We start from the raw sequence: 24,779 nt of genomic DNA, 5'->3' as shown, positions 1-24,779 counted from the left end.
CTCTAACTGTTCTCCCATCCATCTCCCTCCCCAGTTTGCTTCCTCAAGAACGTTTTCCAAAGGAGATTTTTCCATAGCTTGTGGGTGCCTGGGTCAATTTATGCCAAATAGTTATTCCAGCTGAAAACACCAAAAATCCACGTGGCTGCTGTGGCAGCATCAGTAGGAAGGGAAAACTTCCCAGCATTTCCCTTCCTGAAATAGGGAAGAGGGATAAAATTAGAGAGCCAAAGCTGCAGCTCCTGCTATGAAACTCTCATCCCAGGGCAGCTTCCCAGCCTGGGGGAACCTGCTGCTGCCTTCCACACTCCTAAGCACCAAAGGGGAGGTGGAGGGAGGCAGAGGAAGAGGGATGGAAGGATTATTTGGGAGATCTGAGTGAGATCCCCCAGTTCCTCAGTGTTTTGGTGAGACTTCAAGGGCACAAAACCACCTGAGCTTCCACAGAGGCAGCTGGGAAGCAAATCCCTCCCGGTCCTTTGGGCTTTTTGAAGCTTTCCTGTTGGATGAGAATAAAAACCTGGTGTAAAGTGAGAGGTGGGAGGGAGGGAGGGAGCAGGGCTGGGAAAGCAGGGAGCAGGATGAGTCTTGGTCATTGTTAGAGTGACAGGGATAATGGGAAGGAGGAGGGGAGGGCAGCACTGAATGCAGAAGCGTTAGGCAGGAGTTCTGTGAAGCTTGTGCAACCCCAACTGAAATGTGGTTTGCACACAGTGCTGTTTAACCTCCCGGCCCTGTGACTAATGAATTTTCAGTGCTGGGAGATAGGGGAGAAAAGCAAAACACAACAGCAGCAGCAACAGCAAAAAAAAACCACAACAAAGCACAAAAAAAAAAAACTGAACAGAACCAAGACAAAAAAAAAAAAAACAAAAAAAAAAACAAAAAAAAACAACAACAAAAAAAAAACAAAAAAAAAAGAAAAAAGAAAGGAAAAAGAAAAAAAAGAAAAAAGGAATAAAGGAAAAAAAGAAAAAAAAGAAAAAACTAAGAAAAGGAAAAAAAAAAAGAAAAAAATTAAGAAAAAGAAAAAATTAAGAAAAAGAAAAAAGGAAAAAATAAAAAAAGGAAAAAGAAAAAAAGAAGAGGTTGGAGCCAGGGGGGGGTTGGGCTCTTTTCCCAGGCAACTCTCAGCAAGACAAGAGGGCAGGGTCTCAAGTTGTGCCAGGGGAGGTTTAGGTTGGAGATGAGAAATAATTTCTTTCTGGAGAGGGTGATCAGGCATTGGAATGGGCTGCCCAGGGAAGTAGTGGATTCTCCGTGTCTGGAGATCTTTCCAAAGAGCCTGGATGTGGCACTGAGTGCCATGGGCTGGGAACTGCAGTGGGAGTGGATCAAGGGTTGGACTTGATGATCTCTGAGCTCCCTTCCAACCCAGCCAGTTCTATGATTCTATGATTCTCTTCCAAACAAAGCTCTGGAGCAGGCAGCAGTGCTGATCCCGGCAAGGCTTTGGGCACCATGTTACCAGTCTGGCCTCAGCCAGGGGCAGGAGGTGCATTCCCTCCCTGGTGAGCACAGGACAGCCCACACCATTTGTCTCCCCTGTCTCTCATGGGTTGATCAGCATGAGAAAGTTGGTCTGGCCCTGATTTATTTGTTTTAAGTGGCTGGTGGGACACGTTCCAAAGTGTCACACTGACAGGCTGGGAAAGCAAGCTCCTGCATTTACCCTCAAAAGAGTGTCCCAGGCAGGTCCCTTCTCTGCCCAGTGTCCTTGAGGAGGAGCTCCCAGTTAGGAAGTCACCTCCAGGGAGAAGGATTTTATCCCCCACCACTTACAACCAATTTGCAGCTGCTTGCTAGCAGCTTGCAGGGACACCTCCTCCCCAGCCTGAGCCACTGCATCTGACCAAGAAGCTTCTTTGGGTATTTACAGCTGGATTTCAACCTGACAACAAGCAGCACTGGAGCCCTCCAGCAGCTCCAAAAAGAAATAGTTTCCCTTCAGAGCTAATAAGAGGTGATTTTTTTTTTGCCCCTCCCCTGCAATTCTTGGTCTTTTCTTGTTTTCTCCCAGCTTACCAGAGCTGTCAGACTCACTTGAGCTTGGGAACATGGAGATGTGACAGATTTAGAGTTGGCACTGCCTTTGTTTTCTGTCTCCCAAAGGCAGCCCAAGAGGCACAGTCAGACCCTACAGATTTATAAGTTCCCTGAATAAGCAGCAAGCAGAGCTTTTAATTGATCACAGTTCCTTTCCAGTGAGGGCTGAGCAAAGCTGGGGCTGTTGTAGGGTCAGGGCTACCAAAGACCCATTCCCACCTGCCCTTGGGAACCCCAGGATCACGAGCAAGATCCATCCACTCGTGGGAAACTCTTCCTTCTAATGGGATAACCTAAAATCTATTGGAAGGGACAGTGCTGAGGTGTGGGGGCCAGGGAGGTGCCATCACAACACAGTTTCTTCTTCAGTCTGCCTGGGCCTGATGGGTCAAACCCACCTGGGGATGGGTTGAGCTTTGCAGTCCTCCAGGGATTCCTGCCTTGGGTTTTTGATCAGGAAAAAAAATATTTCTCTCCTTTTCCTTCCCTTTCTCACACAGAAGGGGAACGTTCTCTTTTTCCCTCTCTTTTTTGAGCTGTAATCACTAAATCATCACTGTCCTGGAAAAGCAGAAAACTCCAGGGGAAGAAAGCAGAAATGAAAAAGTTGGAAGACTGGTTTGGACTGGGTGTTGTGTGGAGTCCAGTGAGTCATTTTTCACAAAGAATTAATTCAATTAAAAGTGGAGGGGTGGGGGCAGTTGTTTATTTGTGGATGTGGGCTGAGTGTGGCTGATGGCTCCAGCTGAAAATAAAAGGGCTGGGATGATGGAAGGGAAATGTCAAAATGCTTCTTTTCAACCTGTCTTGTGTTTCACATCAGAAACACCAGAGCGATTTCAAAGCAAAACCTTTCAGCTTCTATTTGTCATTGCAAAGTGGAATTTCTCTCAGATGGGACCTGTTTGGTTTTAATAACTTAGAAATGAAGAAAAAAAAAATTTAATTAGGTGGTCAAGGGAAATATTTTGGGTTGACCCTAAGTGATCAGTTTCCCAGCTTTTTTTTTAATTATTATTTCTCTGCAAATCAGAGGGGGAATAGTTGGGCTGGACTTACATCAGTTGTTTTTTTATTGATTTTCCAGTAAAACCAGAGACTTGAGAAAGAATAATTCCTGAGCTCTGAGCCTTGCTCTGAACCATGCTGCATCTCTCCATAGTGTGGGTGAAGTACCTTCTCCTGGTTATAAATAGTCTGTGCTTATAGGCAGTAATTGAAAACACAGAGATTTGAGAGGAAAAAAACAAACCAACCAAAAAAAAAAGAAAAAAAAAAAAACCCAACCAAAAAAAAAACAAAAAAAAAAAAAAAAAAAAAAAAAAACTAAAAAACTAAAAAAAAAAAAAAAAAGCAACAAAACCCAACCAACCAAACCCAGCTAACCAGTGAGGAGTAAAAGCTTTATGAACTTCTTGCCAGCTTCCTGGGAGCTGATTCTTCCCCTCTGCTCTGGCGAGACCCCCCCTGCAGTATTGGGGAATACTGGGATACTGCTCCAGGATCCCTGGCATAAGGAGATGGAGCTGTTGGAGTGAGTCCATGTGAAGCCACGAAGCTTATCAGGGGCTGGAGCAGCTCTGGAGCCAGGGGGTGAGTTGGGGGGTTCAGCCTGGAGATGAGAAGGATCCAGGGAGACCTCAGAGCACCTTCCAGTGCCTGAAGGGGCTCCAGGAAAGCTGGGGAGGGACTTGGGACAAGGGAATGGAGGGGATGGGATGAGGGGGAAGGGTTTCCAGCTGCAAGAGGGGAGATGGAGAGGAGATCTTGGGATGAAATTCTTTGGTGTGAGGGTGCTGAGCCCCAGGTTGAGGTTGGACGGGGCTCTGAGCAATCCAGTTGCAGGGGGTTGGACTGGATGAGCTTGAAATGGACTGGACTGAGGAATGATGAGCTTGGAAATGGAATGATGAGCTGGAAGTGGATGAGCTTGAAATGGAATGGAGTGGATGAGCTTCCCACCCAAACCATTCCATGATTTTAAACATCCTTAAGCCCTCCTTTTTATTCATCAGCTCCCTGGCCTGGGTTTGGCTCCTACTGACCCAAGGGTCTCAGCACACTTTGGAGTTCTCATGGAGTTGTTCAGCTGGAGAAGAGAAGGATCCCATGGGGAGACCTCAGAGCACCTTCCAGTGCCTGAAGGGGCTGCAGGAAAGCTGGAAAGGGACTTGGGACAAGGGCCTGGAGGGATGGGATGAGGGGGAAGGGTTTCCAGCTGCAAGAGGGGAGATGGAGAGGAGATCTTGGGGAGAAATTCTTTGGTGTGAGGGTGCTGAGCCCCAGGGTGTCCCCAGAAGCTGTGGCTGCCCCATCCCTGGCAGTGCTGAAGGTTGGATGGGGCTCAGAGCACCCTGGGCTGGTGGGAGGTGGCAGGGGGTGGGAATGGGAAATCTTTCAGGTCTCTTCCAACCCAAACCAGTCTGGGATTTTGGGATTCTCATGGGGAGTTGGCTCTCAGTAGTTGTAGTGGGAAGGTGGGAGGAGGAGATTTCCAGGCACCCCAAACCAGATCTCCTCTAAATCTCCCTAAAAGCCTCACTCATTTGGGGCTCTTAGAGTTGAAATTCAAACAATCTGGGATTTCCTTTCCTAGCACATTTATATTCTCCTGAGAGAGGGCTCTGTCCTGTCTTGTCAGCTCAGTATTGAGTTTATGCTCAACACCTTTCCTCTTCTCATACACTGGTTTTATATATATAGAAAAAGACAGAAAAGGTTTAAAAAAAAAACCCACAACACAAAACCCATGCAACAAACAAACCAAAAAACACCATTAAGAAAACGGTTGCTCCTGAGGGACAGCACAGTGAAAGAGGAGAGTTGGAGGCAAAAGAGCAGCTAAAAAGCAGAATTTCTTTGCGCTGAGCTGCAAAGTTTCCCACTCTTTTCTCTCAGCCTGATTTCTGGGCAGCTGCACCACAGGGGAAAGAAAAAATAATAAAAAAAAGTAGTTTGCAAACTAATCAAGCCACCCTAGACACTGCTTCTAGAGAGCACTTTGAGGAAATTGCTCTTCTGTAATGCCTGGGAAAAAAAAGAGAAAAAAGAAAGACATCTCTTTAGGTGTGCATTTTATTTTCCAGCATTCCAGAGAGAACCAGAAGGAGCAGGAGGAAGGGTGTGGGTGCTCACCCTGAGTTCACAGTGACTCCAGGGGAGCTGCTGGTTGTACAAACATTGACACCAGCTGAGGTTACACACCTGGGGTTCTCATTATAGAGACAACACCAAATCCTGATTTATTGTTTCCCAGGAATAAAGGGAGGGAGGTGGAGTGCCAGGCAGCTTAAAAGATAAATAGGAGGAAGGAGTCATCAGAGATCAGCTGATGCTGCTTGAAGTTTCAGTGAGCAACTTATTTAGTGTATCATATGCTCTTCCTTCAGCACCATCATGGATCAGAGGAATCCTTCCTCTCTTTTTTGGATGATGGGATGAGATGATAAGGGCACAGAGGGTTGGAATCCCTCTGCTCTGGAGCAAGGCTGAGAGAATTGGGATTGTTCAGCCTGGAGAAGAAAAGGCTCCAGGGAGATCTTAGAGGTCTCTAAGGTCTGGGACAAAGCTGGAAAAGCAGTGGTAGAATATCACAATTAGTCCAGAGGTGGAAAATCAGGGGCTCTGATAAGTGGATAAGGGGGAGAACTGAGAAACTTTTCCCTCCAAACCACGGAAGGATCTTTTAAGAGTACAAAGGAGGAAAAATAACTCTGCAGATGTCCTGCTGGCACCTCTCTCTGCTTCTGTTTGGCTTCCTGGAGTAGGTAAAAAATTCTCCTGGCTGAGGAAATGGTGGGGTAGGAGGCTGTGCTGCTGCTCTCAGATCCTCCAGCCCAGGGGGGAGATGAGCTACAAGGGGATGTGTTATAATTGTGACTGGAAACAAGAAAACTCAAATGCTTCCCTGGGGGCAAGTCATAATAACACCTCATTTTAAAAGCTGTGAGAGAAGATGTGGGAGAACACAGGCCTTGAAAATAATTCTTTCCCTCACTATTGGAGTGGTTATTGGAACCACTAATTGGAGAATGTGGGGTGCAGTGGTTAAAAAAAAAAAACCTAAAGCCAACAAACACAATAAAAACTGATGAGTGGAATGGAAAATTCCCAGCTAATAAACTGGAAAGCACTCTCTGGAGCAGTGATACCATTCCCAGGAGAAGCTGGAGGGGGGAATTTGGCCCAGCTTGGGGATGGGAAGCCAGCAAAGGAACAGTTATCTGAGCTTGGGCTTGCAGAGAACAGGGAGTGCCAAGAGGAAGGAGCAGGGAATGTGATGCTCTTAGCTGCCTGAGTGTGCATGGAAGTGGATATGAGATCCGTGGATATGGGATCCATCAACCACTTGGTTCAGGATGGAGGAGTCTGGGCAGTAAGGGTGTAAGAAAAGCAGAGGTGGGCAGGATTTCTCCTGGAAGGTGATTCAATCCATGAAAAAGTGGCATTGAACCCAGGGCACGGCTGCTGAGATGTTTACAGCTGCACCATTTCTAAAGGGGGATTTGAGGGGAACGAAACAATTCGGGTTTATTCATTTCTGGTGTGTGCAAAGTGTCTGTTTCCTTTGAAAATGGACACATTTCTCACTGAAGACTGAACTCGGGGAAGCTTTTTGCCAAAACCTCACAGAGGTTTCACTGGGTTCAGTGAAAGGTTGATTTTTTTTTACCCTTGAAAGAACAGAAACTTTTCTGTTTTGACTTTCTCTGTTTTCAGGGAAGAACAAAACATCAGCCAGCCACATTCACCTTCCAGGCTGGTAAGGTCTTGAAATATGTCTGAAAATCTGGAAAAGGTCTCAAAAGCTTCAGTTCCAACCTGCCTTTGGTTGAGATAATGAATCAATGGATGCTGCTAACATCAAGACCCTGAAGAGCCATGAAGAAAAGCTCTGCAATCGATGCCAGTTTCTGTCTCCAAATTCCCCACATTTGTGCAGATGGCTGCCAAGGGCTGATCCAGATTCCTCTCAATCCAAGAGAAGACCCAAGCACTTGGAAATGGAACCTAGATCTGTATTTTGCAGCAGACACCTCCCTGCTCTCAGGCAAGACCTTCAAAAAAGAGGCACCAGAGCACCCAGGGCTGTTCCCTCTTGTCCCAGACCTTGTTCCTTGGGATCAGAGCCCAATCCCCCTGGCTCCAACCTCCTCTCAGGGGTCTGCAGAGAGCCAGAAGCTCTCCCCTTGGTCTCCTTTGCTCTCTCAGCCTCTCCTGCTCAGATCTGTGTTTTGTAGCTGGGGACAAGAAGAATTTCACCCTAACCCCCCCTCTTTCTCCTGTCTGCCTCTAAGGGAAACCTCAGGCACTCTTTAGCAATCAGCCTGCAACACACTTTGAGTTCCAGCTTTGTCTTCTGTTTCCCAGAGAAGACACCACCAGGCATGACCCTGAGACACGTCAGGGCAAGGCCAAGATGTGGGAAGCAGAAATAATCCTGGCAGAGAGGCACTTCTGCTGCTCCTGCTCTGCAGAGGCTGCCAGTATCTGCCTCTTTCACAACCATCTGCACGTGCTGGTGGCAGGGACACGTGAAGGGGAGAGCTCTGGATAATTCTGGGAAGAAAAAGGGTTCCAAACCACTGTGATACTTGTATGGGGTGTGTGTTTATCTTCCAGCAGCAGCACCTTTCCATCTTATGGTTTCTAACCCTCTTCAGAATTCTCAAGTCCCTGGCACCTGTCTGAAATGTTAATTTTTGTATAACTGGGGAAACTGAGGCAGGCTGTGGCAGCCAAAGGATGTGGAGCCCTGGGTGGCAAAGCAAAGGGATAGATCTTTGTCACCTAATGCTTAGGCCAGCCCTTTGAGAAGTAGAAATAGTACCTTTTGGATCTCATCTTCCTCCCCCTCCTGTTTGGAAGGGAAAATACTGGCTGCAGGTGAGCTGCTGGCTCCTGTTGTAAGAGGAAAACAGAAAAGAGGAAGATGAAAGGACAGAACCAAAAGCTTGTCCCTGGTGGCATCTTTTAACACAACCATTTCCCTTTACAAGGTCCCAAACATCCATTAAGGGAGCTTTTAGGACCAGCCCTTTTATTTTTTTTGTCTTACAAATGAAACCAGATGCCAAAACCCCCCAAGTGGCAGCAGCAGGGAAAACAAACTCAAAGCAGCAGCTTCACCCCCTGAACCTGCCAGCAGGGTGAGGACCTCACAGGACCATCCATCATCTCACCAAAGTGCTGATGCTCCAGTTATGGAGAGACAGGAAAGGTTTGGGGTTTTATTTGTTTATTTTTATCAAGTATTGGAAAAGCAAAGGCACTGGATGCCAAAGTGCTTAAGGGCTTTGTTGCTGTCTTTAAGCAGGAGTTTCAGTTCATCAGCACCTGTGATGGATGACAGAGGGGTCCTTTCTCCTCAGGAGCCTGAATCTGCATGGGCAGAAGGAGGTTTTATTTTTGGTAGCTTTTCTTCTGGTTGGACAATGGCTTTTTCTCATCCAGCTCACTTCTCATCTGGCTGTGATGTGAAACAGCCCCTAAATACACGTCCCTTGACATACTGTCCCTTTGTCACTTGACAAAAAGGCTTCAGGGGGTTATTTCTTTGCTGCCTTTCCCTCTGAACATCTCCATATTCCTGCTGCAGCAGCTTTGGGAATAAATTTCTCAAACCCAGAAACCTGATGGAGGTTTTTGGAATCCCATTGCAAAGTCAGGTGTGTCAGGGTTTGGGGTGAGCAATCATCTGTTCTCCAGTGCCTCCCTTCTGACAAATCAGCTCTTCAGCTTCTGCTTTATGGAGGTTTGGGGTCAAGGAGGAAATTGCAGAATTAAGAATGAAAAACCTGAGCTATTCTTTATCTTTTTAGCAAGCAGGTTTTCACCAGGAAAAAAAAAAAAAAAAGACTGTGGGGAAAAAGTGTTCACGTTTTATCATCAAAACTGAAAACATCCTTTGCTCTTCAGTGACAACCTTTGCTGGCTTTCAACAAATCTTTTGAGCTGTGGCGGGGGTTTGGTATTTGCAACCATGTCAAGAAAAGAGAATCCTTTCCCCTTTTATTCCACTTTCTAATCACTCCTTCCCACCCTGCCCCACACCTCCCCAGAGCTGCCTGCACCCTGCTGCTTTCTCCATCCCTTTTCCTACCCTGACTTTTGTTTTTTTTTTCCTTCCTTTTTATTCCATTTAGGGCTTTTGGTAACTGCTTTCCAGTGTGGGTTTTTTTTTTTCAGCCCCTCTGGGAGAAGCCAGTGGAGCATTTCCATTTCAGTTCTAGGGACTAAAAGTTACTGAGTGCTGATGCCCTTGAAGCTTTGTGCTTCCTCTGATTTAATACAGAGATTTGATGTGAAGTTAAGGACAAATACTGTCCCTTCCAGAACCACCCTCTGTGACAGCCTCTCTAATTAGTTGTTATTAACAGGGATAACAGAGCTATCAGATCTAACAGGCAGCAGATTATTGCAATTAGAGTGAATTCACCTGGTATGGGAAGTCAGAGGTTTGGCTCTGGGGAAAAAAAGGGCAGATTTCACAGAATCCCAGGATGGTTTGGATTGGAAGGGACCTTCAAATCCATCCATTCCCAACCTCCTGCCATGGGCAGGGACACCTCCCACCAGCCCAGGGTGCTCCAAGCCCCATCCATGGGAGATGAGACCCCAGAGGGAAACAGTTCAACTAACACCTGCCCAGTGCCTTGAGTTGGGTAACTCAGATTCTGAGGGGAAAAAAAGCCTTTTTGGTATATCCAGAGTGGCCCAGGGCTGATATTTATGAGGGATTTTGGTTCAGAGTGCTTAGAATAAGAGAGAGGTACAAATACTGATAAATTCTCTTCTTTTTTTTTTTTTTTTTTTTTTCCCCACAAAGCAGAAAACAAATGGCACAGACTCAATTTCTATAATGTTCTGTTTTCATTTGTAAGAAGGAAATTTTCAAGCTTAGGTGCCAAAAGCAGGAAAATCAAATCTGTATTTAGACAGTTAAATAAGAGGTTCACTTTTCAAAGGCACCAATACCCTGTATGCCTAATTGCTACCAGGAGAAACTGAAATCTTACTTTTAAAAGGGTATTTTCCAATTCAGTAAAGCAAAATTCTTATCTGCAGAGAGATTTCCACAGAAAATGTCCACGGAGAAACAACATCCATGGGTTTGTTTTTTTTCCTTTTGGAGTTCAGCTCCTGGGTCAGGTGGATTCAGTAGCAACAGAGCTACAGTGGTCAAAGGTCCCATGCTCAGCTCTTCTTCCTTTCCTCTGCACTGCTCATGGAAGGCAGGAAATTTGGGGTTTCTCAAGGCTTATGTTTGCTCTTAAACCCATTTCTCCTCTTTTCTGAGGCTCTGTCTTTATTCCCAGGTTTAACTCACCCTCTGACAATAACCCAACCTGTGTGTCAGCTTGGAAATGGTGTCCCATGAAGAATATCCTGAGATGTTGAAGGAGATCCAGTGCTGAGAATTTCCCATCCTTTCTCCCCAAATGCCAAGCCCCAGGATTGAGGCAGATGGAAGGTCAGATGCTCTTGATCCCTGATGGGATGGCTGTTGGAAAATGGCTGTTGAAAAGCAACCAAAAATCCAACCCCCAAATTCTGAGGGAAAAGGGAGATTGGTCACGAGCTGCTGAAAGTCAGGGTGGTGCTGGAGTGAGGAATAACACTGACTGGAGAGAAAAGCTGTCACCTAGAGGTGAGTGAACTTCATCCTCATCTTTTGGAGCAAATCCACTTTGCAGGATAAAAGTTATTCAGGCAGCTGCTCTGTGGGGAAGTGCAAACAAAACTGGAGTTTATATCTGGCTGCTTGCCTAGAATTATGGTTGTTCTCTGATACCTCTGATATCTTCACAAGCTGCACCATGGGTCATTTGATGCACTGGACATAAAAAGGGCTAAGGTGGCATTCAGGACATCTAAATAAGTGGGGGTTTTGGCTTCCAAAGATCCTCTTGCATCACACAAGTCCCTAATCAGGTATCTCTGTTCTAAACCATGTTCACCTGGGTCATGCAGCAGGGCACAGGGTGCTCTCCCTGTTACTGGAGGAAGTTTGGGCATGGCCATGTTGTCACCATGTTATTAAGAAAAAGAGGAGGGACAGAAAGCATGGCAGCAATAAAAGTGTCAGCCACTGCTTTATTTTAAAAACTACTAAAACAATGAGCTGAAAAGGGGAGATCTGGAAAACTCCTGTGATAAATGTCAGTACTTTTAAATCAGGATAAAGGAATTTGAAAAATTGAGGCTTATTTTAATTCACTTGAAAGCAAATTAAAGGGTTTGGCTTATGGATGAAAGGGAAAATTAGGCAATTTTTTTTTTCCTGAGAGTTACCAAGGCTACTGCAACCATGAGAAAGCCCCAGATCAGCACACAGCTTGGGGAGCTGCTCTTCACAGGGCTTTTTTGCACATCTTAAGTAGATTCAGGAGAGGTGGCTCCATCTCAGGAGCTGCAGGCTGGACCAGACACCCTGTCACATCTTGCCAGGGACAGCACTCAGTTGGGTCTGTCTAATCCAGGGAATTTTCCCCAAATAGTCCTTCCTCCCCTTACCCTTTCCAAGGGAGGTGATGGCAGGATGAAGATGAAGCCCCCAGCAGGAGATTGTTTGACTTTTCTGGCATCTTCTGCACTGTGCTCTGGTACCTCCAGTGTTTTCCTGTGGTCTGAATGCTTCCTTTTAGTCAGGCAGCCAGAAATCACAGAATAATTGAACAATTTAGGTTGGAAGGGACCTCTAAAGGTCACCCAGCCCAACCCCCTGCACTCAGCAGGGACACCCCCAACCAGACCAGGTTGCTCAGAGCCTCCTCAAGCCTCACCTTGGGTATCTCCAGGGATGAGGAAATGTCCCTCAGACTCTCAAGTGTTCTTCACCAGTTTATGTCACCCTGGCTCAAACTGGGAATGATTTCCAATGGAGAAGTGGCTGAACAAGTGCCCTGCTGAAGGAAACCTTTACTTCCAGGTCCATAACATGACATTTGGTACTGTTTCAAACTGCTCCTTCTCCAGGTCTTGGGTGGTATTCAGCTCCTCCTCCATTTCCCAGAGATTTCTCAGCTTTATTCCACCAACAGACTTCATTAGCACTTCATTTCCACCTTGGGGGCCAACGTTGTTATTACAAACCTTAAACAAATCAATTGCAAGACAGACCCAGGGGAAACTCCCCCATCCAGCACAGTTCAATACCATTTCCCCCTTAGCCACCTCCCAACTTTTGCCTTGGTTCCCTCAGCAGACTCTGACTTCTCCCTCTGGAATAACAAGGTTTCCCCGTGGCACTGCATTGGTTTCTCATTAAAATCCAGAGAAAAGAGGATTTTCATAGGGCTGTTTTTTCCTACAGAAATACAAACAGAACAGGTTTGCATGATACCATCTCTCAGCCATTCCCTGTGTCTTCAGTGCCCCCTTTCCTCCCTAATTTCTTGCAGCCCAGTGAAGCTCTGAGCAGAGATCTTCATCTCTTGCATCTTTTGGATTACCTCTCTTCCCTCCTTTCACTATTTAGTGTCCCCTTAATCTCTCAGTCATCACTCCACCATTCAGGAAAGGACACAGCTACAGTCTTGTTTTTTTAGGCTGTTTTTGGGTTATTTTGGGTTGGGGACCCATCCATTGTCATGGCAGGGTGCATGGTAGGGTCCTGCAGGGTGCTCTCACTCAAGGAGGACAGACCAAATTTTGTTCCAGTTTCCACTGCAACCAATTTCCTTCTCCCAAGTGCATTTCTTTTTATCACTGTGTTTTATATTCCTGCCCTGCCCACTGATTTCTCCACGGACCTACCCAAACAATTCTTCCTTTCATTGCTGTTGCTCAACCCATTGTCTGGGGAGCAGCTTGTTGGGGTTGGTCTAACATGAGTAACGATGGGTGGTGCTTTTTCCTCGTTGTTTTTTTTGTGTTTTTTTCTTTTTTTTCCTTTCACCTGACTAATCAATACCTTGATTCATTTGTGAGGCAAGCCAGCAGGTAATTTTAGGAGGGGTGTGTGTGTGTTTGTGCATGGGAGGAATGCTTTTGACTTGACTCTCATCATCTCGGCACCCACCCAGCCATTGGGAGAAAGCCCAGATCTGAGAAATCAGAAGGAACAATGATCCCTCTCTCCTCACTTTTTATTTTACAGGGTGGTTTTTCCCAGTCCATGGACTCCTTCCCCCTCTCCCCCACAAGCCTCACACAAATAATTGCAGAAAAAGCAGGAAATGCCTCCCAGTTGGGATGGGCAGTGGGGGTTGTCTATGTCTGGACATTCCCCATCCCCAAACCCTCCTGGTCTTATGTTTTTTTCTTCAAACTAAGCAAAAAAAGGCTGCTCTGACAGCACTCATCCTTTACAGCTTCCCACTGTCTGGAGGGGGAGGTTGGAGCTCCTCAGCCCAGGAGGGATTTGCACTGGAGGAGGCTGATGTCCTTTCCCTGGTTCTCCCTAAGAATCATGGAATCATTTTGAGTGGAAAAGACCTTGAAGATCATCAAGTCCAACCACAGACCAAGGCCATCAGAATATCTCATTCCTGAGGGAAGGGCAGACACTTCCCAAAGAGAATATATATTTTTATTAATTAATCAAAAAACCCCCACAAAGACTCACGTATGTTGCAGTGATATTATTTTTTTTTTCCTGGGCAAATAGCTACCTCAAAAGAAAAAAAAAAAAAAAAAAAAAAAAAGAAGCTGTAAAATAATTAAAAATAATAATAAGCAGAAAAATCCAATCACTTCCCCAGTTTCCCTGCTAGATGTTTCAATTGAACCTCCTTGCAACTGCATTTTGAAGTTTTCTCAGACATAATCATCCCCTTCTTTAAGAAGAAAACCCAAAAAAACCCTGTCTCAAGAGTAATGCTTTTTTTCTTTTTTAATCTCCAAATGAGGTTTTATTAACACTTTCTTATTCCCCACTGAGCAGCTCAGGAAATGCTCATTTTCGATGTGAAACACAGTTATTAAAGCCATGCAGTTATTTACAACTCTTCAGGTCTGACAAGGGAGTAGAAAACCTGCTCAGTGAACAGCTGCAGACTGGAACTTGGTAGGAACTTTCCAAAGGAGAGGAAGGCCAGGGATCACACTTTCCTTTTGATTTTCCAAGAGGAAAAAAAAAAAAAAAGGAGAAGAAAAAGAAGTATTTTCTCGAGTCAGTTGTGCTCTAAGTGTAACACCTACCAGGGCTGTATGAATTATTTCCCCTTCTCTGTTTTGCTCATGGAAAAATCAAAATGTGCAATTCCTCTGGTTTTCTTGCTAGAGGATTAATGAGGTGATGCCATGAGGAAATGCAAGTTAAGAACCCTGAACAGCTCCAGTGAAGAAAAAAATAAAATAAAATAAAATAAAACCACACCAAAATCTTCCCAGAGCTATTAAATACCTCTGTGGTAAAATACCTGATCCTGCAGTGGAGAAAAGCTCTGGCTGCAAATGTTCAAAAGCTCTTCTTGAGCCTTCAGTGGGCAAAAGGTGTCTTAGTGCTTCCCTCAGTCATCAGAGGAGCCTTGGTGGGAAGGAGATGGGGAAGGAAGGAGGAAGGATGGAGAGGAGAGGGAGAGGAAGAAGGAGAGGGAGAGGGAAAGGGAGAAGAAGAAGGAGAGGGAGAGGGTAAGGGAGAGGGAGAAGGAGAGGGAGAGGGAGAAAGGGAGAGGAAGAAGGAGAGAGAGGGAGAGGAGGAAAAATGAAAGGAAAAAAAATTAAGGGAAAAGGAAAAAACGAAGTGGAAAGATCATCCAGTTCCCACCCCTCCTGCATGGGCAGGGACACTTTCCATTAGATCAGGTTGCTCCAAACTCCTTTCATCTCTTTCAGGCATGGGACATCCACAGCTTCTCTGGGCACCCTGTGCCAGGCTCTCACCACCCTCACAGGAAAGAATTTCTTCCTAAGATCTTATCCCAATCTCCCCTCTGTCAGTTCAAAACCCTTCCCCCTCATCCCATCCCTCCAGGCCCTTGTCCCAAGTCCCTCCCCAGCTTTCCTGCAGCCCCTCCAGGCACTGGAAGATGCTCTGAGGTCTCTTTGGAGCCTTTTCCAGGCTGAACACCCCCAGCTCTCTCTGCTCCATCCCTCGCATCATCCCCGTGGCCCTTCAAGATAACCTTTCAGGTCCCTTCCAAGCCTTCTAGGAACCCCCGCACCCCTCCTTGTCCCCGGAGACCGGGATGCGGGGCCGGGGAGGAGCGGGGCCGGGCTGCCAAGCCCCTCCCCGCGGAGCCGAGGCGGAGGAGAGGCGGAGGCAGCCCCGGGGAAGGCGGCGGGGGCTGCCCGGCTGCTGGGGCACGGCGGAGCCATAGCCCGGGCGGACAGAAGTTTCCTGCCGAAAAAAAAAGAAATTAAATAAATCTAAAAATAATAATAATAATTAAAAAAAAAACGGAATACAGCAATTAAAAAAAAAAAAATTAATTAATAAAGGAAGCTTCTTCCCCACCGCCTCTCTCCGCAGCTGCTCCTCCCCCGGAGGGATGCGGCGAAGAGCGTCTGGCGGGAGCCCGCGGTGCCCTGCGCGGCTGCGGGAATGAAGCGGGAGCGGAGCGGGGCTGAAGCGGCCGCGGTGTGAGCCCTGGCCCCGGGGGGGGACGGCGGGGCCGCCCCCCCGCCCTGCCCAACCTCCGCGCATCCTCCGGCACCGCCTGGGCGGGCCGTGCCGGGCCGGGGGGTCCCAACCGTGCCCAGTCGGTGTGATCCCAGCCCTGCCGAGCGGTAGGATGAGGGGCATCCTCTACTTCTGCACCCTGATCCTCCTGGGTGAGTAGCGCGGCTCTACGCGGAGAGGAGAAGCGGGGGACACGGGGACACGCAGACAACTTTCTGCTGGGGTTCGGTGCTGGGGACCTTTCGGCCACCCCGGGCACGGGAGGGCTTCTCCAGGGCTAGCACCCCAGGAACAGAGGGGACATCACCCCAGGAGTAAAGGGGGCAGCACCCCAGGAACAGAGGGGACATCACCCCAGGAACAGAGGGGGCATCACCCCAGGAACAGAGGGGGCATCACCCCAGGAGCAGAGGGGGCATCACCCCAGCTTTCTGTTGTCTTCCTTGCTCTGGAGCCGAGAGCTGGGATCTGCTGTCCTGTTGTTGGCCGCGGGAATCGTTCCTTTTACCTCGGGGATGATGGCACTGGATGCCGGGGATGAGCTTGAAGGGATGTCTGGCGAGTAGGGATGTGGAGGAGTGGGGACAGATGTTGCACGGGAGGTGGTGGTGAAGCTGGAAAATCTCGGGGTTCGGGTGTCCTGACCCGAGTGTGTCCCTGTGTCTGTGTGTGCTCTGGAGTTCCCGCTGCAGATTTCCTCGACCCCCATCTCCAAAACTGTGCTTTTCATTTTTATTTTATACGGAGGGGTGGGGACGGACGGACCCCAGGTGTGTCCTCATCCCTGTCTGTGCCCCCTTCTCCACTGTCGCTGTCCCCCGTGGGATGTGGGGGTGTGCTCTGCAGCACCCCTGCTTCCAGCATCCCCCCCTCTCATCCTCCTTCTCCCCAGCCTGGGGCAATTCCTGCCTGCAATTCCCGCGGCTCCCCGGGAAGAGCCGGGCGGGAAGGGACTGCAGCCCCGGGGGCTAGTAGCACCCGGCAGCAGGTAGCCACGGCTGGAAGATGCTCCAGTGCCTGGTTGCAATCCCTCAGGGTACTATTGCCCCTTCCCCCCCCCTCTCTTATGCTCCTTGAAGATAGAATACCCAAGTCTGGGCTTAAATAAGCAAGGAAAGGCTGTGGGGATGCTGTGTAGGATGCTCCCGTTCTTTTTGGGTGGGCTCTGGTGGAGGAAAAAGCTCTTGGGATGGATGGAAGTGTCTGGGACATCCCAGCACGGCCCCGCGCTGCCTCCCGAGCATCCTTCCTGTCAGCTCGCTGCCCGCGGATCCTTTTTCCTTTATTCCTTGGGTGGGAAAGGCTTTGTCAGAGCTCCAGGTGACTTCTCTTCGCGGCTGTCCCTGTCACTAGATGTCAGCAGCAGCAGCTCTTGCAAGTCCCAGAAGGCGGGAGGAGGGGGTAGGGTGGGATTTCGACCCCCAAAGAGGAGCCATCTCCAGTCAAAAGAGTTGAGATCTGGAGGAGCACCAAGCCCTGGATATGCCCCAGGTTGGGACAGCTGCTGCTTGGCAGGGGCTGGAGCTGTGCCCTGGGCTGGGAAAGGTCTCAGCCCCCTTTGGAGATGGAAATTTTCCCTGTGGTGTTCACAGGGCCTCGGGGTTGGGAGTCGGGGTCTCTGCAGGATCTGTTTTCCAAGCTGTTGGGATTGACTGCCTGGCTGATTGACTGGCTGATTGACTGCCTGGGGGACTGATTGATTTTCTCTAGAGAAAGTGGACCTAAAAGAGAAGATGGCAGCTCTCCCATATCAGCAACACACCTGGGACTGGTTTTAGGGGGACACCCACCACCCCCACTCCAAGCCAGAGCAAAGGCATCAGCTCCTGTTCACCTCTTGGCCTTCTGACCCTGGGGTCTCCAGAAGGGTTTTTTTTGCATCTCCAAACTAGCACTTGACCCCTGCAGGCTCAGCACCATCCCAGCAATTTCATTTAATGCCCTGAGTTTGGTCTCTAGAGGTCTTCTAGATGTTTCCATCACCATGGGCTGCTCAGTTAGATAGAGCTGGGGAGATCCTTCAGCAGGATCAGGGGTGCTAGGCAGGAGGTGACAGTCTGTCCAGCATGGCAATTCCCAGCTCTAGCCATGCTGGGCTGAAGTGTCAGCACCTTGCTTTGTGTTTCCATGTCCTGGGGATGAGCCTGGGTGCAGGAGGCAGGACTGGGAGAAATGAGGGCTCTCTGAGGTGGGAATAGGCAGTGTCACCAGCATCCAGCCTGGACAGAGAGCTGCTGCTGCCACTTCAGCCCTTTGGTGGCACAGTCACACAGGGTGACCTAGGGCAGGCAGCTGTCTGGACATGACAACTTAGATAATTTGATTTTTTTAAGTTTATTTTCCTAAATAACCTGTCCCCAGGTCAGCTCATTGACCTGGAGCTCATTGTCTCAGCCACATGAACAGCAGTGCCAGTGGCAAGGACAGAACAGGAGCACCCAGCTGGGGGTGAGGACGTAGCTTTGAGGAAGCTCACTGATATCTCAGTGTCCCCTGGTATTTGCTTGTATATGTGGCATGGGCCAGAAATCCCATCTGAGGGACACTGGTGAGGCATTCAGGAAGACTTTCAGAAAAAAACCCCAATGCTCAAGGAAGCCCTGAAATAATGAAATATAAATAATATAATTAATTTTACAAGGAGACGAGGTCACACCTGTAGCCACCTCTCAAAGCATCGCCCATCCCTTGTGCAGCTTTTGGAGGACACATCAGTTCCCTGTGCCAACAAAATAATAATTAAAGGCTAAGAATGAAAAATCTGGGTTAGAGTTGAGAGCTGTAAGTTGGTGGGAAGTCCCTGTGGGACCAAGAGTCATTTCTGGACCACTGCGATGGAGAACAGGATCCTGGAATGGCATCTGGGTTGTCTGCTGCCAACAGCTGCCTGGACCTGGCAAGTTTTACTCCTTTTAGTCCTTAGCACAACTCCTGGCATATGTTCCCCACAAGCTCTTCACAGAAGCAGACACAAGAGATTGTGTGCCAGATTTTCACCTGGTTTGGAAACACAAATCCTGGGGTGGAGAAGATTAAAAAAAAAAAAAAATCCTCTTGAAATTTGCATCTGTGTGGATGGGAGAGGGAAAAGCTCCTTAAATCAGTGCCTGAGTCCGTGCTGACAGCAGCAATCCATTTCTTGCATCAATAAGAATGTGGTATGTGTGTCTCTTGGTATTGTTGGGGATATTTATGTCTCTCACTGGTGGTGGGGAGGAGAAATAAAACTTCATCCTCAACAGGCTGTCCTCAAACACTCTACAAATGCCTCTGCTGGGATCTCACCACACCCAGAAAATATATTTTTTTTTCCCCTCAGAGCTCTGGGACCTTAAATAGTAATTTCTGCTGGGTAAAAATTCATACTAGTTAAGTCTAATAATTGGTATTAATTACTGTGAATAGTGCTTTATTGCTTCTGGAGAGGGAAATGTCTTGTCTGCTCACATGGCAGTTTTCACTTCTATCCTGCTTGGAATTCCTTTCATCCTGTTCTCACAGGACTTGATCATTTTTGTAGCTTTCCACTTGGTCATTTTAAGCATGACTTTTAATGTTGCTAAAGTTTGCTACCTTTCAAAAAAAAAAAACTCCACAACTGTGACCAAGATATCCAGGATCTCTTGTTCCCTCCAGTTGACTTTGTAGTCCTTTTGCTTCTTTAAAAAGAAAGGGAAAAAAAGACCTCTTTCTTCTCAACCTAAAAGTGGAAGAGGACAAACTCCAAGGAAGTTCTCCTGCTAAAACAAGTTTTTAGAAGGGCACATTTCACTGAAAAAAAAAAAAAAAAAAAGGAACAAAAGTATGAAAAGCTTGTTCCTGACACTGAGTTCAGTGCAGTTCCCTTGTTTCTGTCATCAAAATCCCCTCTGGTCACACCTCCTGGCACCGGGGGGCACTGATGGTGGAAGCTGAGGGATAGTGAGGGGGGAAACACGACTGGGGGGACATTTCCAGCACCCCACGTTCCATCCCTCATCTCTGAGACTGCCAGGGGGAAGGACACTGAGTGTGGAGGAAGCACAGGAACCTTCTAAGGTCACATTTCAGCCACCTCTGACTCCCCCAGGATTTTGGTTTAATAACAAATAATCCCACAGCTTGTTAGAAATGAAGAAAGGTTTTTATCTTCATGAATATTTCCAGCATCTTACAGAGCTGAGCTGGTTAGAAATCCAACCCAGCTCTTCCTTAGGGATCCTTCAGCCCCCAGCACTGCCCCAGCTTTCCTACCCCTGGGAATGACAACCAGACCAGGAGCAGGGCATGGCCAGACCTCTGGGGCTTTCCCAGGACTCTCCTGTCCATCTGACAAGAGGTGTTGGGACTGGGATTTAGGTGTCTGCAGCAGGAATGAATAAATCCCAGAAATGAAGCCCAAATAAACTCTGAGCCCCTGGGCCACAGCTTGACTGTCCTCATGGAGTAAAAGTGTTTCCCACTGGGCTGGATCTACATTCCCAAAAGCTCAAAACTACTTTGGGAATGTCCTGTCACTCCTGAGTTCCCTCTCTTCCCACCTCCCTCCAGGCAAATCCCTCTTCTTCCTCCCCAGGCAGCTCTTCCACTCACTTCCCTTATCCAAAGCCACTCGGGAAGCAGTCTGGATGAAAGATGCAGCCAAAGTTACTTGTGCTGGGGTTTTGATTTATTGCCTCCAACTGGAAAATCCAGTCTGGGATACCTGCTTCCCCCCAGATTCCTGGACAGAGTTATGAGCATCACTCCTGGGCTGGGGGCTCCTGTGGGTTTCACATTCAGGGCTCCAGTTTGGGGAGGAGGGAGGGATGGGGAAGGTTTGCTGAGGCTTCTTCCCCAGGCAGGATCAAATGGCTCATCTGTCACACAGCACCAGGTGAAGCCATCCATCCCTTGTCCCCAAGGGCATGGCAACCCAGGCTGGGATGGGATTTTAAACAGGACCAGATGGTCGAGGGCTGCAAGTGAAGAACCTGAGAACCTGGGGATGTTTGCTCTTTGCCTGTTACTTACACAAAGCAGAAAAAGGCCAAGCACATCAGTCAAGTCAGGACTCAGTGGTAATACTTCTGTCCAAGCTGCTTTAACCAGGAGTGTCCCATGCTGCAGACCTCTCAGGAGGCTTTGCACACATGTGTGGGAATGCTCAGCTCTTCAGATAGCAGCAATGGGAACACCTCTGGAATTCCCTCTTTCTGTCACTTCACGTCTCTGGAGGCTTTGAACTCAGCTGGAACCAGCAAACACTCAGGAGAGGTCTCAGGAAGGTTCCAGGTGCCTTGAGAGGGTGAATTTAAGCACAATAAGCAGGTTTTGCTTCAAGTTCTGCCTCAGAAAAGGCTGGGGGTGCCTCTGCTGCAGCCAGCTGGGAAATCCCCAAATCCTTGATTAATCAGAGCAATGGAAACACAGGGCAGCTCCAGCCTCGTGGGAAGGAAGCCTTCACTTGGATGATAGCTGTGAACTTCTTGGAGCAAACCTGGTGTCTGGGCCAGCACTCCTAGAGGGACCATGTTGTCCTGTCCATGAGAGTTTTACTTAAGCAGTCAAATCACTGGTAAAAGTTCTTTAATTTCTCAGTTCTTTTTTTTTATACTCTGTCAGCCTTTAGTCATCACTTTGCTTGATTTTTTTTTTCTTCCTACTGCCCATCCTGCATCCCCCATAAATACCAGCTCCCCCATGACTGCACCTCACCTTTTCTTCCTGTCCACTGCTCATCTGTGAATGAAACCCTGGGGTGTAACCCTGTGATTTCACCAGTGGTACCCAGAGAAGCTGTGGCTGCCCCATCCCTTGCAGTGTTGAAGGTTGGATGGGACTTGGAGCAACCTGGGCTGGTGGGAGGTGTCCCTGACCATGGCAGGGGTTGGGACTGGGTGATCCTGAAGGTCCCTCCCAATCCAAACCAGTCTGGGATCCTACAGCCTGCATCACCCCTAACTGATGCCCAGGACCTGAGATGGCTATAGGTCCAACCATTTGACTTGCAGCCAACCTGCCTCCTTCTTCGGGTTCACCTTAGGGAGGAAACTCAGAGCTCCTCAGAGCTCCTTGTCTGCTTGACTCAGGAGAAAGAAGCCTTAATAACAGAGTAGGTGTTGCTGCTGTGATTTTAACTCCCGTGCACGCAAAGGGAAATGCATCTCCCCATGACAGCCTTCATGGCAACATCTCTCAGATATTCTACAGCTGACTCGCTTACCTGCAAGCTGGAAATAGAGAGCAGATGTCTCCTGTAGCACTGAACATTTTTTTCCCCTCTGTTGCTGTCTCTGTTTCCCTTTGATGTTGGCTGTGTACGGCAGAAGGCACCTTAAAAAGATGTCACAAGGCATGAGGAGACATAAATCTGTGCTGGCTGAGCCTTCTGTAATAAAGGCTGCAGGTTGGGATGATGTTTGCCATCCACTAATGGAAAGGAGAGCAAACCAGGCTGCTGAATTATTAGACAGGGCTTGGAATGAATCAAATCTCTTTGACCTGTTTGTGCAAAGCCCCAGCCAAGCCTGAGTGTGCCTGAGTGTTTCCTCTGCACGGTGAGGAATTGCACTCCTGCTTGCAAGGGTGAGTTGATTCATGCCCTGGATTTGACACATGAGTTAGAACAATTTCATGGCAGATTTGTTTGTGGTTTGGTTTTTTTTTTCCTTTTTTTTCCATTTTTTTTTTTAATATATCCTTTATCCAAGCAGTTCTGTTTGGTTTCTTCCTCCTGGATAAGGAAACATAAACCCAGTGAGGTTTGAGACCCAAAGTGCAGCCTCAGCCTGCCTGGCAAAGCCACCTCATCCTTTGCAGAGAGGGCAGAATCAAAGTCATCCCAGCTGAGCTTTCCTTCCAGTGTGGGAAAAAGAGCCCTGGAGGTCACAGCCTAGAAATACCTTCAAGGTAACATGAGGAGTTTTTCCCTGCTTTGCAAGGAGCTGGGACGAGGGGGAGAGAGGAGGAGAGAGAGGGGAGAGAGGGGGAGAGAGGAGGAATCTCAGTTGGGTGTTGGGGATAAAACCAGGACAACATCAATGGTTGGACTTGGTGATCTTAAAGGTCTTTGCTACCCAGAGCAATTCTGTGGTTCTGTGACATCTGATTAGTTATGGGAAGGAGAAGAGCAGGTTTCCCTTTAGGAATTTGATGGGATTTCTTGGGGGCTTGTCAGGTTTTGTAGGCAGTAGGAAAGCTGAAAGCTGTGCTGCCCTAAGGAACTCCTGCAAGGGGGTGGGGTGCTCTGTTCCCTGTTCTTGGTTTTCCCTATTTGATTGGAAAGCTCATACCCTTTTTGTGATGATTTAGGATGGTAATTATAGGGGAAAACTAAAGGAAATGTCCTGAGACCCAGATGAGGAACTTCCTCTAGGATCAAGCCTGATGGGGCTCTCCTGCTCTTTGGGGAAAAGGATCAGGAATTGTGTCCAACTTGCAACACAAGAGTTCTCCATCTGGGCCAGAAGTTGTGGGAAGGGAACAGCAGAGAAGTTCCTGAGCTGGTTCTGGTCTGGAGAGGTGGAAAGTGGAGGAGAAAGGGCTCCTGAGAGGCTGGATAGGAGATGCAGATGAAGGGAATCCAGGAGCTGGGTGGTGGAATGTGTAGGATCACAGAGATCCGAGAGCCATTCCAGAGCTGGGAAAACCCTGAGGCTTGGATTCCCAAAAGGTGACATGAGTCCCTGCAGGGGGAATGCAGGGGAGGTGACAGCTCAGGGACACATCCATCAGCATGGAGACAAATCCTGGGAAACACAGCTTGGGAGGCACTGGAATTTATCCCCCTCTCCTGATCCCACCTCCCTCTCCTTCCCTACAGCCCCAGCCTGGCCAAGCCTCACTGGGTGCTGGAAACCTCTTAGTAATTAAGCACCTGCCTCCAGGGGGTCCAAATCTCTGGTTGGGTTTGTTATGTGCTATCAAATTACCACGAAGTATTAATTATAATAAGAAGGGCTAAAGAAAAAAAAAAAACAACCAAAAACCAAAAAACCCCACAAAAAATGCCCCCCCCCAACCTTCCTTTCTGCTGCCCCCAGAGCCCTGACAGTGACATGAGGCAGGACAGAGGTGGTGGCACTGGCTGCTTAGTTCAGGGACAGCCAAATCCCCATTTCTAATGCCCACAAATCCCCATTTCTGATCACACAGGGTGCAAACCCACCTGGATGCAGCCCCAGCCAGGGCTGGAGGTGTGCACAGAGCCCATCAGAAGTTCCTTGCAGCAGCTGTGCTGGCTCTGGAGGGTCCTCTCCAGCAGGCAAAGCCTTTCTTGTCTTGCCTTTTGTAGTTCACATGACCTGGTGGTGGAAGAAAAGTCATGAGAGGAGTCTGAGGAAGGTTGATTTATCCAGGGTTGAAAAGGGAAGCAAGGCACAGGAGAGAACACGCTCACACTCTATAAATACCTTCAAGGTAAGAGTGGAAGGGAAAGAAGAGGATTAGTCACAGTTCTGTAAGACAGAGAGGGGAGGAGAGGGAGCAACAGCATGAAACAGAGGAAGAAAAGGTTTTGAGTGTTAGGAGTGAAATTTTGAGGCTATTTTTCTTTCTCATTTTCACAAGGAAAAGAAATTGGAGTGTTCCATTGGAGCTTGGCTTGAGGCTTGATGCCACTTTTATTATTTTATTTTATTTTTAGGAGAGTTATATGTTGTGGGCATGGGGATTAAGCAGTGGATCTCTAAGTAGGATTTGCAGTCCTAGGTGCATCCATGCACTGATCAAGGGACCTGTGTAACCTCCCAGAGTGTCACCACATGCCAGGTGACCCAGCTGCCTCCTGTACTTGGAAGTAAGGGTTGGCCCAAGTGCTTTCACTCCCCTTTTCCTGTACTCTGTACATCCCACACACACACTGAAGGTACCATGGAAAGATGGTGATGCTCAGCCAAGGATCTTCATGGTTATTTGCTGCCAGAGCTGGGAGGTGGCTCAGGGATGGATGATGAGTCTGGCTCAGCCATGAGTCTTGGCCAGCCCTGGGCTCTGCTTCTTGTTACTGGGTGCTGAGGAGGTTTTTCCTCCTCTCCAATACATCCACACTGCTCCTGATGCCTCACACCTCCTCTCAACCTCTCCCCATCACCCAGATCCTCCCTGCCACCTCTTGCTCCTAGACCTGGTCCCATCCTCCCTGGGAATGGGGATGAGGAAGGCAGAAGCTTTGATGTAACCTCTGAGGGGCTTGGCTCCAAGTCAG

At 48.1% G+C, this 24,779-nt stretch overlaps 1 protein-coding gene across 1 annotated transcript in view; it reads left to right on the top strand.

Annotated features, from left to right (window-relative positions):
• The first annotated feature begins 15,653 nt into the window (after positions 1-15,653).
• GFRA4 (GDNF family receptor alpha 4) overlaps positions 15,654-24,779 on the top strand; it is a 48,495-nt gene continuing 39,369 nt past the window's right edge. Inside the window, exon 1 of the mRNA XM_008491085.2 lies at positions 15,654-15,765. Coding sequence (XP_008489307.2) covers positions 15,726-15,765 — 40 coding nt within the window. The 5' untranslated portion in view covers positions 15,654-15,725. The remainder of the gene's footprint in view (positions 15,766-24,779) is intronic.

This window comes from Calypte anna, chromosome 4B, assembly GCF_003957555.1.
Source record: "Calypte anna isolate BGI_N300 chromosome 4B, bCalAnn1_v1.p, whole genome shotgun sequence".
Classification (NCBI taxonomy): Eukaryota; Metazoa; Chordata; class Aves; order Apodiformes; family Trochilidae; genus Calypte; species Calypte anna.
The sequence above is the reverse complement of the archived record's forward strand: the minus strand, read 5'-3'. Positions and strand labels throughout refer to the sequence as shown.